The following is a 15,136-nucleotide window of genomic DNA, read 5'->3' on the forward strand; positions in this document are numbered from 1 at the left end:
TTAAGGGACACTTAACAGACCTGCAAGTCCCAGATATGATCCCAATCTCTTCTGATCCCCCTTAAGGCTAAGGCCTTTCCTCTGTTCATTCTCTCGTCGACCTTGTACTATCTCTTGCTTGTACACAGCTGTTTACATGATGTCTCTGTTCGGTCCCAGCCTCACCAGGATCCTGAAGACAGAGATTTAGAGTTGGGAGTGCCCTTAGCTATGTTCTCATTTTGGAGCTAAGGCCCAGCAGAATTTCAGTGACTTGCTACAATAAGTCAAACAAAGCATCCCAGGCAGAGGCAGCATTTGAATGTGGGCTCACTGAAGCCCAGGGTACTGTTTTCCACCATACTATATACCACAGCTTACTTGTTACTACCCATGTGAACCTGGACAAGGTACCTCTCTCAGACTCAGATTCCTTATCTATAGAATGAAGAAAATTTTACCTGCCTTATTTATCTTCACAAGGCACCTCCCAGACTTAGGGAGAGGTCACAAGCAAGGCACTTAAATTCTCTCATCTTTAAATGATTCATCTATAAAATGAGGGTAATAATACCAGCGTTACATAACCTGTTGTTGTGGATAGAGTGCTGGTCCTGCAGTCCGAAATTCTCATCTTCCTAAGTTCAAATCCAATCTGTGTGACCCTGGGTGTCACATAACCCTGTTTGCCTCAGTTTCCTCATCTGTAAAAATGAGCTGGATAAAGAAATGGCAAACCACTCCAGCATTTTTGCCAAGAAAATCCCAAAAGTCAGACAGGACTGAAACAACAACAAAAATCCATTCACAAAGTTATTATGAGCCTCAAATTAGATCCTGTAGTTAAATACTTTGCAAACCTTGAAGTCAGCAATCTTTTACACTAAGCACTAGTGATACAAACAAAGGCAAAAAGACAGTCTGCCTGTAAGTAGCTCACAGCTTAATGGGAGAAACTTTATGTAAACAACTATGTACAAGGGAGATTTGTGTACAAGACACACTGGAAAGAATCAACAGAGGAAAGGCCTTACTTAGCATGAAGGGCAATCAGGGGAGGTTTCTTGTAGAAGGTGGGATTTTAGCTGGCCCTTGAAGCATAAATACACTTGTAGGGAAGGACTAGGTTATAAAAGGCTTTAAACACCAAACAGAGGATTTCATGTTTGGTCCTGAAGGTGACAGGGAGTCACTGGAGTTTACTGAGTATGGGGGCAACATGGTCAGACCTTAACTCTATTTAGGAAGATTTCTTTGGCAACTGAGTGGACATACTATATAATAATAATAATATGTAAATGTCAGCTATCATTAGTGAAACCATAGCATCCTACATAACACAAGTTCTATCGGTCACATACCTAGAAAATACAATTTTAAAAGATTTTAAAATACAGAAAATTATTGTCAAAAATAGGAACAAAAACAAAGATTGCTCCCAGATATGAGATTTGTTTTTGTAAAAATTATAAAACCCTAAATAAAGAGATAAACAGGGATGGCTAGGTGGCATAGTGAATACAGCACTGGCCCTCGAGTTAGGAGGACCCGAGTTCAAATCCAGCCTCATCACAACCCCAACTGCCCTGCCTTCCCCCCTCCAAAAACAAAAAAAAAAAGGAGAAAGAGATAAACAGAAAAAATGGAGAGCCTTACTTTGGATTCTGTACTTAAAGACAGCAATATTTGCTAAGTTAATACATAAATCTAATAGGATACCATTTAAAATTACCTTAGGATAGCTTATAGAACTTGACGAACTGACAGTGAAATTCATCTGGAAGAATAGGCAAGAATATTAAAGGACAGTTTTTAAAATAATATTAATGATGGTGTAAATTTGTCCTACCAAAACTGCAAAGCAATTAAAAGAGCCAGTTTTTGAAAACCATAAAGTATTGAATTAAACACTGTTATAAAAACCTGAATATTAAGAACTGTCTTTCAGGGCCATTCCTTTGTGGTCACTAGAGGTATTTATGTGTATAGACGCAGTCAGGGAAGAGGGGTTATATGTGTAAAATACAGGATCAGTTCGAATCATCAGACTCCTGTACTTAGAGATTCACCATGTGCCTTAAAGAAGCAGCTTTACATAGTGGTACATGTCTACAATCCCAGGGAACACTGAGACTGAGGCTGGTCCATCTCTGAGCCTGGGAGTAAGGACTAAGACAAATGGGTGTCTGCACCAAGTCTAAACCCCAATATGGCGAGAGCCTAGGAGTAGGGCTCACCAGACAGGCTTCAGAGGGGAGAACCAGTCCAAATCTGAAACAGACACCAATCAATAATAGGTCTGGGCCTATGAGTAGCCTGGGCAAGTTAAGGAGACCCAGTTTCCCCTCCCTTCAAAAAGTTACATATAGGAATGCTACATGCCCCAATGCTGATGTAGACTCACTTGTCCCTCCTGAAAGGAAAGGGCTGCATTTATGTGCATGTATATATGTATATGAATACATATATAATATCATAACAGCATAGATTTAGACCTGGGTATATATATGCATATACATGTATATAAATATACAAACCAAAGGAGAGTTGAATAGGAAAATATTGGCAGCACCCTTATAATATTTCCTGGATCAATTTCATACAAGGAACCTTGGAAGAAATAAGTATTCAAAATAATGAGTTATAGGTTCTGAGAGCAATTCCAAAAGATAAGTATTATATATTATGCAATAATATATTATGTGTAATTATACACATGTATACATGACAGCATATATGTGTGTATACATATATGAAACTTATATAAATAAGCTTCCTGTACTTTGAGATATGACATATGCTTTACTAGGAAAAGTAGGCAAGTCCCTTAATCTCTCACTGTTCAAAGGCAAATCCCTAAAACTATAAATGACAGACAAGTTGCTGACCTGAATCTGGGGACTCAAAAGAGAGCTTCCCACATACTGGTCCAGACAAAAACATACATCCTATTGAATCCGTGCATAATACAATCAATACAAACCCACTGATTTAGGTGGGTAGGATGTTGATAACAGATGGCAAAGCAAAACTGCTCATCATCTGTTTGCTTTCTGGTTTTTCTAACAAGAAAATGATCTTTGGACTTGAAATGACAGCACAAAAATGGTGAACAAGGCTCAGGGATACCCAATGGGCTGGGTCTGTCTCAGGCTAGTTCCCCCGGTAGTTGAGGTTTGATACCGGTAGTGGAACAGAATGAGACACCTTGAGGTCATTCAATAGTGAACAAAAGGAGACTAACTTGGCCATAGCAGAAGGTTGTTCCACAAGGATACTCAAGGAGGACCCTCCCAACTGATTTAAGGGAAGAAAGTTCCTAGCCTGAGCTACCCATACTTTACCAAGGGCCAAGCAAACATCAAATGGCACAAAGGCTGCTTTGTATTCAAATGAGCAGGAAGTAATGTTAACAACCTTTAATCCCCTTAGCCAATCACGTCCTGAGGATGGTTTCAATACCTTTTAAGGAAAAATCAACCTAATTTGCATAGGGGGTGGGAGTTAGAATATTGCTTCTACCCCATCAAAGTAAATAAGGAAAAAAGAAAGCACTTAGTGGTCTTTGATGAGTTCAGGTCACCTGGCACTGATGAACTTTGTATCCTCAGGTATTCAAAGAACTGGCAGATGCCATTGCCCAGCAGTGATCTTTTAAAGACCATGGACAATAGGAGACATCCCTACTGGAGGTCTGGAGAAGGGAAAATGTCTCAGATTTTAAAAAAGAGAAGAAGATGGGAGTCTGCAAACTAGAGGCCAGTGCACTTGACTTTGATTCCTGGTAAAATTCCAGACTGTATCATTAAATGGTTAGTAGTATGTAGAAAAGGAAGCAGTAATCACCAAGAGTCAGCAACAGCTTCATCACTAACTGATTATGCATCAGGAAATCTAAGACAAAATTATCCCTCTCTGCAGATAAGATGGTGTACTTAGAAAACCCTAGAGAATCAGTGAAGAAATTAAGAGAATAGCTTCAGTGAAATATCTAGATACAAAATTAATGCACAAAATCATTAGCAGTTTCATACAGAACAAAAAACAGGAAGAAATAATAAAGAACCTCAATCCCAAATAACTATAAAATGTACAAAATCTCTGGCAGTTAAAAAAACTTATGTCACACACAAAATATGTATCTATACAATTATAGAATACTTTTTAAAGAAATTCTTAATCAAAGATTCACTGAGTTTCTTATGCCAGGCCAATATAATAAAATTAATTTATACATTTTGTACTATGTCAATCAAATTAGCAAGGGGGATATTTTGTAGAACTGGACAAAATACAAATTATCTAAAGCCTCAAGGAAAAAATGAAAAAAAGGGAAAAATTAGAAATACATAACATTACCAGACACCAAACTATTTTATAAAGCAATAATCATCAAATATTAGTTAAAAAACAGAGAAGTAAATTAGTGGGATAGACTAAATAAATAAGAAACAGAAAAAATAGAAAATAGCTTAGTGTTTGATAAATCTGATGGAGTGCTTGGGATCTATGTATGTAATATCAGTTTGTAAAACCAGTCTGTAAAATCACATTTCCCCCCCCTCCCCCCCCCCGCCAAGTCTCAGAGCATTAACTCTGCCCCTTCCCCCTGCCAGCACTCTTCCCAACAACAATTCATGAACTGTTTATTTCTGCTTGGAACAATAACAAGCTACACCTATGAATTCTTCACTAAACCATCTATAAACATTTTAGCTTAGGCAAATGTTATCTCCCTTTAGTATAATAGCCAGCTGCATCTATGAATACTTCAATGCACTATCTGTAGGTTAACTCTTTAGCCAATTATACACATACTGAGTTTCCATTAGCCTTGGTTCCCAACATCCATCTTGTCAAACATGACACTGATGGGTGGCAGACTAGGCACTTCTCAGTCAGCCCTGACTGCTAGCTGATTTAGTGACATTTCAAGCCTAAAACCACACCTCCAGGTAGCCCCCCTCCTTGGGCTATTTCCCGGTCAATTATGGGCAACAAGCCTGTGCAGTTGATATTATCAAAACATGCATGTTCCTTTAAGCACTGGCCAGTCATTAACTCCTCCCTAATCACACCCTCACTCACCTAGTTAGCATAATTGACATCTGATTTACTAACCTGACTCCTTAAAAACTATACCTGTTATTTCTTTAAGTTTGCAGGTTCCCTAAGAACTCTTGCCTGCTGTAAAGCATTAACAATAAACTTTTACAATCCTGACTTCAAAGATTGCTTGGGCCTACTGAATTCCTTCCAGACTGAACTGCAGGGACTCTGGTCTTAGACTGGAGCCCCTGTATAACCTATTGCCATTTCCCCTCGTCAAATCCAGTAACAAATTATTGGGAAAAGAACTCCTTATTGGACAAACACTGCTGGGAGAACTAGTGAACAGTTTGTCAGAAATTAGGTTTACATCAGCAGCTTAGAACACTATTAACCACAATAAACCCTAATAAATAGTACAAGTAGGGTAGTCAGTCTCTGAACAATTGATTCCCTCTCTTGGCCACCCTCCCCCCCCAAGAAACTGATATAGTCACAAAAAGTTAGGGGCTGATAATGAGGTATTAAATTAACCAAAGATGCAACCCCCATTGTCCCTTTATGAAGTACGAACAAGTTTCTACTTAAACTGAAATGGAAGGTCTAATGCCAGGGGAGCAGGGTGTTAACTGGCCATATCCCTAATTATTAATCATCCCTAATATCTAATCTATATGTCCTAAAAAGGTGTCTTTAGTCTCCCAGAGGATTTGTACTTGGCACAAATGTATCTGGTAGAGTTGTGAATTAGTCCAGCATTCTGGAATGGAATATGGAACTGAAATGTGCATACTCTGTGAAACAGCTATATATACTATTACTAAGTCTAGGCCCCAAAATAATCAAAGAAAGAGGGAAAGGAGATATGTATGCATATGTGTGTATATATATAAATATATATGTATGTGTGTATACACACACACACTCACAACACAATTATTTACAGCAGTTGTTTTTGTGGTAGTCAAAAAGTAGAAACTGAAGATGAATCCTCCTATTAGGGAATGGTTAAACAAACTGTGGTATATAAGAATGTAATAGAATATTATTGTGTCCTAAGAAATGACGAAACAGTTTCAGAGGAACTGATAACAGAAAAAAAAAAATCAATGGAATGAATTAGAACCATTTCTACAATGATAATATTATAAAGGAAAACCACTATGAAAGACTTGAGAGCTCTGATCGACAGCAATGATAAACCACAAGTCTTAAAAGATGAGGAATAAACACACTGCTCCTGCTTGACAGAGAGGTGACAACCTTAAAATTCAGGAAAAAAATGTACATTTTTGACATGGCATTTGTTTTACTGGACTATGCAAGTATGTACTGAGGGTTTTATTTTTTTAATTGCTCAATGCAGAAGCAAGAGGGGTAGTAGGAGGGACAAAGATTTTTAAAAATTCAATGACATTTTTATCAATTACTTAGATAAATTAATAAAGGCCAAGCTCATCAAATTTGCAAATTGGGAGGAATATCTAGTACACTAAGTACAGCATTAAAAACAATCTTGAAGGGCTAACAGATACCAGCTAGAATTAGATAAAATTTTATGAGGAAAAAAGTAAAATGTAAATAATACTTACCCCTGGGTTCAAAAAAGTGAACTCCCAAGTATAAGACAGAAGAGGTAGCTTGTCTGAAAAAGATTTAAGTGTGTATGTGTGTGTGTGTATATATATATAGTGTGTGTATGTATATGTACACACATATATACACATATGAGTACATACATGCACACATCAAGATGGGGAAAAACCATGATAAGAGCAGCAAAGAAAGCTAATACAATTTTGAGCGACCCAAAAGAGACATCAGGCAGGAACAGGACGTGATCATCCCCCAATATGGCAGGCTCTCATCTGTTCCCTGTACAGTGTTCAGTTCTGAGGGACATATTTTGGAAAGGATACTGTAAAGCTGGAAGGTTTTTGGAGGAGTGCAATCTCAGGAAGATGGAGGTCCTTCAGATTATGCCATATAAGGATGATTTAAAGGAACTAAGGATGCTGGGCCTAGAGGATATTAGGATGGCTGGGTATTTCGAAAGTTCTCACATGGAAGATGATGATAAAAATACAAAGAATAAAGAGGAAGAAAAGGAAGAAGGGGAGACTATGAGTCCATTAAGGGCAGAGACCATCTTTTTCTTTTTTTTTTGTATCCATAGCGCTTTGCACAGAGTAGACTTAACGTTTGTTGAGTAACTAATAATAATAGCTAGCATTTTAAAAGCACCTACTTCATGAGCAGAACCAGGAAAACACTGAACACAGCAACAATACCAACGTCCAACTGAATAACTTAGCTATTCTCAGCAATTCAAAGGTCCAAGACAATTCTGAAGGACCCAAGGATAAAAAATGCTATCCACCTCCAGAGAAAGTTTCTTTTGATCTATGTGTTCTTTCACAACATGATTAATAAGAAAATATGTTTTGCATGATTGCACATATATAACCTATACCAAATAGCCTACTGTCTCTGAGGGGAGTGAAAATTTGGAACACAAAAATTTTTTTAAATGAATGTTAAAAATTGCCTCTGTGTGTAATTGGGGAAAAATATTACTAAAAAAAGAGAAAAGAAAAAAGAGAGAAAAACTAATATTAGCCTAAAAAAAACCACCTACTTTTTGTCAAACACTATGCAAAACACTTGACAAACGTTATGTCATTTGATCCTCACAACAACCCTGGAAAGTACCATTGTTATCCCCATTTTACAATTGAAGAAACTGAGGCAAACAGAAGTTAAGTGGCTGTATTTGAACTCAGGTTTTCCTCGGTTTGACTCCAAACCCAGCACTCTATCTAGTGGGCTAAGATGGATCAGATGTGTGTTGCTTGGTCCCAGGAAGAACTAGGAGCAATGAGTAAAAATGGTAAAGAGGCAACAAGAAAAACTTAACTGTTAAAGCTATATAAAATGGAATGGCTGGCCTGTCTTAAGATGTAATCAGTTTGCTTTACCATAGGTCTTCAAGCAAAGGGGGGGGCCCACCTATTCAATATAACATAGAACTGAAATGAAATATTAAAAAATATATATTCACATTTATAACAACATAAATCTATTGAAGCATATTTAGACATGTTTATATATATAGTTACGTTGTGGACATATACATCCCATTTAACGGTCTATTCCCTCTACTGCTGGCCCCCTCTAAGTCATTTGGACTTCTGAGAACAGGATCTGGTGGTTTCCTGCACTGTTCTTTGGGACAACAATGCTGGGGCCATGCTATCCTGATTGGTACACCACCCAGTGCAAACACACATAACCACTCCATCTGGATGGCCTTGGACCATGCTTCCTATCCTATGTGATCATACATCCTGAATACTGCCTTGCCATTGGCCCTGCCAACACTTGTTCTAGGAACACTAATCAAATCACTACTGCCCCAATGGCTATACTCATCATCCCTGTGACTTCTCAAACAGAACTGTCCTACCCATAACATTGCAACACCCTGTTTACTCTTCTACAACATAAAACTCCTGAAGGTCGGGCTGTCTTGTTTTGGATTTATAAGCCCAGAATGGAGGGTAGTGCTTGGCAAATGGTTTAAGTGCTTAATAAGTGACTATCATTAATCCATTCATCATGTAAATGCTTTCAATCATACACTGCCTCGAGTATGACATTTTTCTGGAGGTTTCTCAGTTTTCCACGCCTGACCTAAGTGAAAAGACAGCAGAAACCAGAAGAAAGGACAAAGCTTAAAAAAAAAAAAATCTTACTGGCCCCTATAACACTTGCTTCAACCTTGCAGAAACAGGATTGTCAGAACAGCCAACAAAAATGTCTGATCCTTTTCAAACACTGGCCCATTAATTAACAAAGAGATTTTTGTCCGCAGAGAATTTTTGGTCTCACCAAATGAAGGCATTTAGTGGGCAAGAAGAAGGCCAGGTAGGGACAGCCTGAACACTGTTATGATACCCAAGTTATTTTTATTAAGGTTGGGTTTTGTTTTTATTTCCTGATAACTTTGGGGGCTTTAAGGAAGTGGACAGTTATTTACCACCTGATAATTTTTTTATCTGCCCATTCCTGAAGGGCACATTTGAACAAGGGGTGCAATGCAGAATGTGAGAAAGAACAGTGTCTTGGAAGTTTTGCCTCTGACTCGATTTATAACTGAGGATGCTATTTCATCTCTCTAGGCCTCAGTTTCCTCATTTGTAAGAATTACTGAACTAAACAATCTCTAAAGTCTTTGTAATTTCCAATTCTAAAAGTCTGTGATTCATAGTTCTTTATAACTTTCTTATTTTGAATAATTCCCAAGTTTTCTCTCTCCACCCTTCCCCTCTACTGTGTGTATAAACACATACACACACCCATTATCAACAAATAGAACAATAGAAGCAAAAAAAATACACACAATAACAATATTTTTGTCAAAGTTGCGAATTTCCCTATTGATTAGAGAAATACAAATTAAAACAACTCAGAGGTACTGCCTCACACCTATCAGACTGACTAATTTGCCAGAAAAAAAAAAAAAGGAAAATGACAAATGAAAAGATGTGGGAAAATTAGAACACTAATGTATTATTGGTGGAGTTGTGAACTGATCCAACCATTCTAGAGAGCAATTTGGAACTATTCCTAAAGGGCCATAAAACTGCATATACCCTTTGATCCAACAATAGCACTACTAGATCTGTAACCCAAAGAGATCATAAAAAAGGGAAAAGGATCCACATGTACAAAAATATTTATAGCAGTTCTTTTTGTGGTGGCAAAGAATTAGAAATTGAGGGGGATGTCCATCAATTGAGGAATGGCTGATGAGCTGTGGTATATGAATGAAATGGAATACTATTGCTCTATAAGAAATGAAAAGCAAGCAGATTTCACAAAAACCTAGAGAAACTTCATGACATGAACTGATGCTGAGTGAAGTGAGCAGAACCAGGAGAACACTGTACACAGCAACAGCCACATTGTGCAATGACTGACTTTGATAGACTTAGCTCTTCTCAGCAATGCAAGGGTCTATGACAATTCCAAAAGACTCATAATAGAAAATGCTATTCACATCCAGAGAAAGAACTATGGAGTCTAAATGCAGATCAAAGTATATTATTCTCTCTCTCTTTTTTTCCCTCTTTCTCATGATTTTTTCCCTTTTTAATATGACTGTACACGTATAGCCTAAATCAGATTGCATGCCATCTTGGGGAGGGGAAAAAATTGGAACTTAAAATCTTATAAAGGTGTTGAAACTAAAAATAAATAAATTTAAAAAGTAATAAAACAAAGTTGTGGATTTTCTCCCAACAGAAACATGAGGAAACAGCATATTTTTGCAAGGCCTTATTTCTTCTATGACTAAGAGAATGCCGGCAGGTCAAAGGTATGAGTCATCAGAATTAAGTGACATTCACTGAAAATTTTCTAGGCATAAGACACTATACTAGTAGTTGGTGATATAAGCATTATAAAACAGTCACTGCCCTCAAAGAGCTTACAAACTAGGTGAGACAGGACAGGAACAGAAGCATATGAAACACCATAAGAGGACTTATGTTAAATACCAAACAAAACGCAGCAGGAGTTGAGGACGAATATTCCTACAGGAATAGGTTGAGAGGTAGGGAAGGTGAAAAGGGGAGGGGGAAAAGAAGAGGAGGAGGGGAAGGGATTGGGAAGGTTTTATTGGGAAGGTTTCTGGGAGGAGGTGAGACTAGAGTTCATTCTCAAAGGGAAAGTATAAAAAGTGAGATATAAAAAGCAGTGAGAGAGTAAGACATTTCAGGTAGAATGAATAGCACAAACAGAGGCTGGGAGGCAGGGATGCCCAAGGCACATTTGGGGGAAACAATGAATAAAACAGTTTGGCCAGTATAATAGCGGCAGAGGTGTTAAACAAGAGGCCCAAGAGTTCAGAGGCCCACAACATTTCCTATTGCAGGAGAGAACCAGATAAACGTAATTTTATTATTTATTTCAGGAGGGAACCAGATTGAAATATAATGGTCATCTTTCATGTCTTTGGTCAGTAAAATAAAGCTGAAATGAGCTTGATAAAACATTTTAAAAAAATAAATAAAAACAAATAAAACTTAGATATTATTATCATGTGGTCTTCTAAGTCAATATGTAGCTGCAGGGATCGTTAGATACAGCTTAGTGTCCCCCTTTCTCTTTGAGTTTGACACCAGTGGCATAGGAGATGGTCAAGGAACAGGCTGGAGTGTCATCCAGGGTCATATGTAGTGAGCTTTGCTTATCAACCTATGGCTTAGTCTCTGCAATGGGGAGCCATCAGAGATTAGTGAGCAGGGTGGGTGACATGTACAAAGTACTGTTTTAGAAAGATTAACCTGTGGGCAATGAATACGATAAACTATAGTGAGGAGATAACTGAAGACAGGGAGACCCACCAATGATATACTTCAATGGTCCAGACGATGAGTGATGGGAGCCTGAATTAGGAAAGTGGCTTTAGAAATAAATGGGACAAGATGGACACAAGATTAAAATTACAAAGAAAACCTCTACAGCAGGAATTTTTAACCTGAGGTCCCTAAATCCACAAGGCATGGATAGATTTTAGGGGGTCTGTGAATGCTGAGAAAAAAAAATTACATCTTTATTGTTAATAACCTCTCTTTTGTAATCCAAGATATTTAATCTTATCCATTTAAAAACACCATTGTGAGAAGGGGACCACAGGTTTTATCAGAATGTCAAAAGGGGTCACGACACAAAAAAACTTACTTGCTCTACTGGGAGTTGTGACTAAGTCAAAGAAAGAGAAAGAGAATAATAATGATAGCATTTGCATAGCACTTTAAGGTTTGCAAATTATTGTGATTTTTATACACACACATATATATGTTATCTAAGTATGAGGTTTTGGCTCCTGTTAGAAAGATGTATGTGACAAAAGGAAGCTAGTGTAGAGGGAATATAGATTTGAGCTGTTGGTAGGACACTAGGTGTCCCCTTTTCCACTGGGGACAATGGAAATGTTGGAGACAAGGACCTGGGCCTTATCAGAGAAATTTAAGTGTAAATTTGGATGAGAAAGCCACAGAGCTGTTAGTTGAAGCCACAAGGAACAGATGAGATCTCCAAGGGGAAAAAAGCAATATGTAGTAAGAATATCAGACAGAAAAGGCTGCTTCAAGGACTAAGCTTTGGAATACCACCTAATGTAGAGGGTTAGACAGAAAGGAGAGATAGAGAAGTGGCCTGGGGTGTAAGAGGAAAATATTATGATGTCAGTCAAAAGAGAATTCTAGCTCTAGCTGTAAGAAATGATGAGCAAGTTGATTTTAGAAAAACATGGAATGACTTTAATGAATTAATGAAAAGTGAAATGAGCAAATCTAAGAGAACGTCCTATACACTAACAGCAATGTTTGAAGAATAACTGTGAACACATGTAATTGGAAAAAAATAAAACCAAAAAGAAAACCCTTAAAAAAAGGAATAACTGTGAATGACCATGCTATTTTGGGTATCATTAATATTCAAAGCAACTACAAAGGATCTATGAAAATGCTATCCACCTCCAAAGAACTGATCAACAGAATGGCTCTATAGCTAATGTATACATATGTACACATAATTATACACATATATACATATTCGTGTGTCAAATGGTGGCCTTCTCTAGTGGGATAACAAAAATAAGTAAAAATTTCTTAAAAAAAAAAAGGATCCTAGGAGTGGCCGGTGAGTCAGTCCTGATAATCTCAGCACAGTTTCAATAGTGCTGAGAGTTAAAGTTCTAGAAGATGAGAAAATGAAGGGAAAACGAGATGACATGGGTGGGCGGGGCACAATCAGAAAGCAGCCAGCCCAAGTGGCAGCGGGGCCAGGAGGTTGGGCTATTTATCTTTTAAAGAGAGGGCAGAGTTAAGCATAAACAGAATACTGAGCGCATATGTCGGAGCGTGTTTGATGGAGCTGGAGAGGGTGCCCGGGGAGAGCGACGAACCCCGAGGGACTGGGCGGGGGGGCCAGCCTCAGGTGTTTCTTCTCCAGTCTCGGTCTCACAAATAAACCCCGTTTCAGGGCCCATCCAGCCACAATGCAAGGATATATAAGTCAAAAGTTTTCAAAATACTGAAGGCAACTTGCAGCCAAGTTACACGTAAGCAGGAAGTGAAGGGCAGGAGTGTTCAAAGTAGACACTGTTCGGAGGAGAGGGGCAGAGAAACAGCATTCTGGCGGGGGAGGGGGGACCTGAACTCCCCCGACGGGCAGGGAAAGGGAGGGGGAGGAATGGAAGGGGGGCGCCTGGAAGGGATTGGGAGATAGGGGAATGCAAAGGAGGGGGGAGAATGGGAGGGACTGGGGAGTGGAAGGGGGCATGGAAGGGAGGAGGAGATAGGAGGAGGACTGGAAGGAATGGAGAGAATGGAAGAGAGGTGGGGGAATAGAAAGGCGGGAGAAATGGAAGGGAGGGGAATTTGGAGAGAGGTAGGAATGGAAGGGAGGGGGATAGGAAGACGATTGGAAGAGTAGCGTAGCATGGAAGGGAGGTGGGGGAATGGAGGGGAGAGAGGGGACAGGAAGGAGTAAAGGGAAAAAAGGCGGGGAGAGGGGGAAACAGAGGCGGGAGGTGGGGGGGGGCAGAGATGGAGGGAAAGGCTTGGGGGGGTGGAGGGTGGGAGAAGGGAAGGCAAAGGAGCCCTCGGGGTCTGGGTCGCGGCCGCACTCACCTCTCGCGGCGACACCTGTCCAACAGGTTGAGCTTGCAGAGGTGCAGGGCCTCACAGGGGCCCCCGCACATCACGCGACGGCACACTCGCACCCGGGTGGTCGCCAGCACCGTCGGGCCGGTCTCGCTGCGCTCGTCCAGGAGCACGAAGCGATCGGGGCCGGCCTCTCTCAGCACTTCGAGGAGCTGCGCCTCGGGCAGCTCAATGAGGCCGAGCAGCTCGCGGAGCTCCATGCGGCCCCCATGGGTGCACAGGACCCCCGTGAGGAAGCCGCACACTGCCGGGTCCGCCATGGTCCACCCGGATTCCGCGAGCGCAGGAGCCGACCCGGGAGAGCGAGTGCGAAGCGGCCTCAGCGAGTTCGGAGTGGGGACTGGCTAGCGCAGCGCTAGGGAAACGAAACTTAGAGCTCCGGGGGGCGGGCTCAACCGGGGGCCCAGACTTTCCGGAAACGCCCCAGCCCGGGGCTGCCTGCTGTAGATTGATTTCTAATTGCAAAACGGCTAGGCGGGGAGCCCTGGGACTTCGAGTCTGAAGTCACCCAAGGCTTTAACTGCCTTCCAGATCAGCCAGGCGAGAAAGCGAAAGGGAGAACGACCAAGTGCTCGGCCCGGGTCTCCCTAGAATCCCCTCCGACCCCCCTTCTCCCCTGCAAGTTCTCCCTGGGAAACTCCAGGCTGCTTTGTAGGAGTAGCCTGCGGTGATGGTTGTTGGCTCTCGCGCCCCTCCCACCCCGGGCTCCAGGCTCTCCTTCCTCCCCTTCTTTCCTCTGCCCCCTGGGAATGTTTGTAGGTTTCTTAAGAGGAAAGGATTAGATGGGAAGAAAATCTGTAACTCAAAATCTTTGGCAAATGAATTACTGAAAGTAAATTTAATTTTAAAAAAGGATTATTTTCATTCTTTGTATAGCTTCCCACAGTGTCCAACATATAGTAAGCACTTAATAAAAACAGTTTATTGATTGATTTCCATTTTTCCTTCGTATCTTCTACTTAATAGCGATAATGCCCTACCTACCTCGAAGTAGGTGATTTGTGAGTGTCAGGTGACACAACAGTATATAAAGAACATTATGACTGTAAATGGGAGATACTATTATTTGTTAATCCAATAAATTCTATTGCATGCATATTTTTCACTTATGCCAGTTATTCAACGTTTAAAAGAACTTGCCAGGGGTCGCAGTGAATAGAGCAACCGACCCTGGAGCCAGGAGGATCTGAGTTCAAATTCGGCGTCAGACACTTAATACTTACTAGCCTCGTGACCTTGGGCAAGTCACTTAACCCCAATCGCCCTGCCCTCCCCCCTCCGAAAAACCAATAAAAGTTTTTTTTTTTAAATAAAAGAACTTGTATTAATAGTTTTCATTTTTACATTCCTTTCTTTACAAATAAATCCAAGGG

The 15,136-nt window shown here is 40.2% G+C and overlaps 1 protein-coding gene across 4 annotated transcripts in view; it reads right to left on the minus strand.

The window, feature by feature from the left end:
• The window catches only part of ZC3HAV1 (zinc finger CCCH-type containing, antiviral 1), a 106,391-nt gene extending 91,809 nt beyond the window's left edge, over positions 1–14,582 (minus strand). For 3 of the 4 annotated variants that reach the window (XM_069087323.1, XM_069087322.1, XM_069087321.1), the window contains exon 1: positions 13,731–14,582. In XM_069087323.1, coding sequence (XP_068943424.1) covers positions 13,731–14,023 — 293 coding nt within the window. In that variant the 5' untranslated portion in view covers positions 14,024–14,582. The remainder of the gene's footprint in view (positions 1–13,730) is intronic. The other variant, XM_069087324.1, reaches the window with a different exon arrangement.
• Between the last annotated feature and the right edge of the window lie 554 nt (positions 14,583–15,136).

This window comes from Petaurus breviceps, unplaced genomic scaffold, assembly GCF_028583685.1.
Source record: "Petaurus breviceps papuanus isolate PSGF00001 unplaced genomic scaffold, PetGlider_PUasm1.0 181, whole genome shotgun sequence".
NCBI lineage: Eukaryota > Metazoa > Chordata > Mammalia > Diprotodontia > Petauridae > Petaurus > Petaurus breviceps.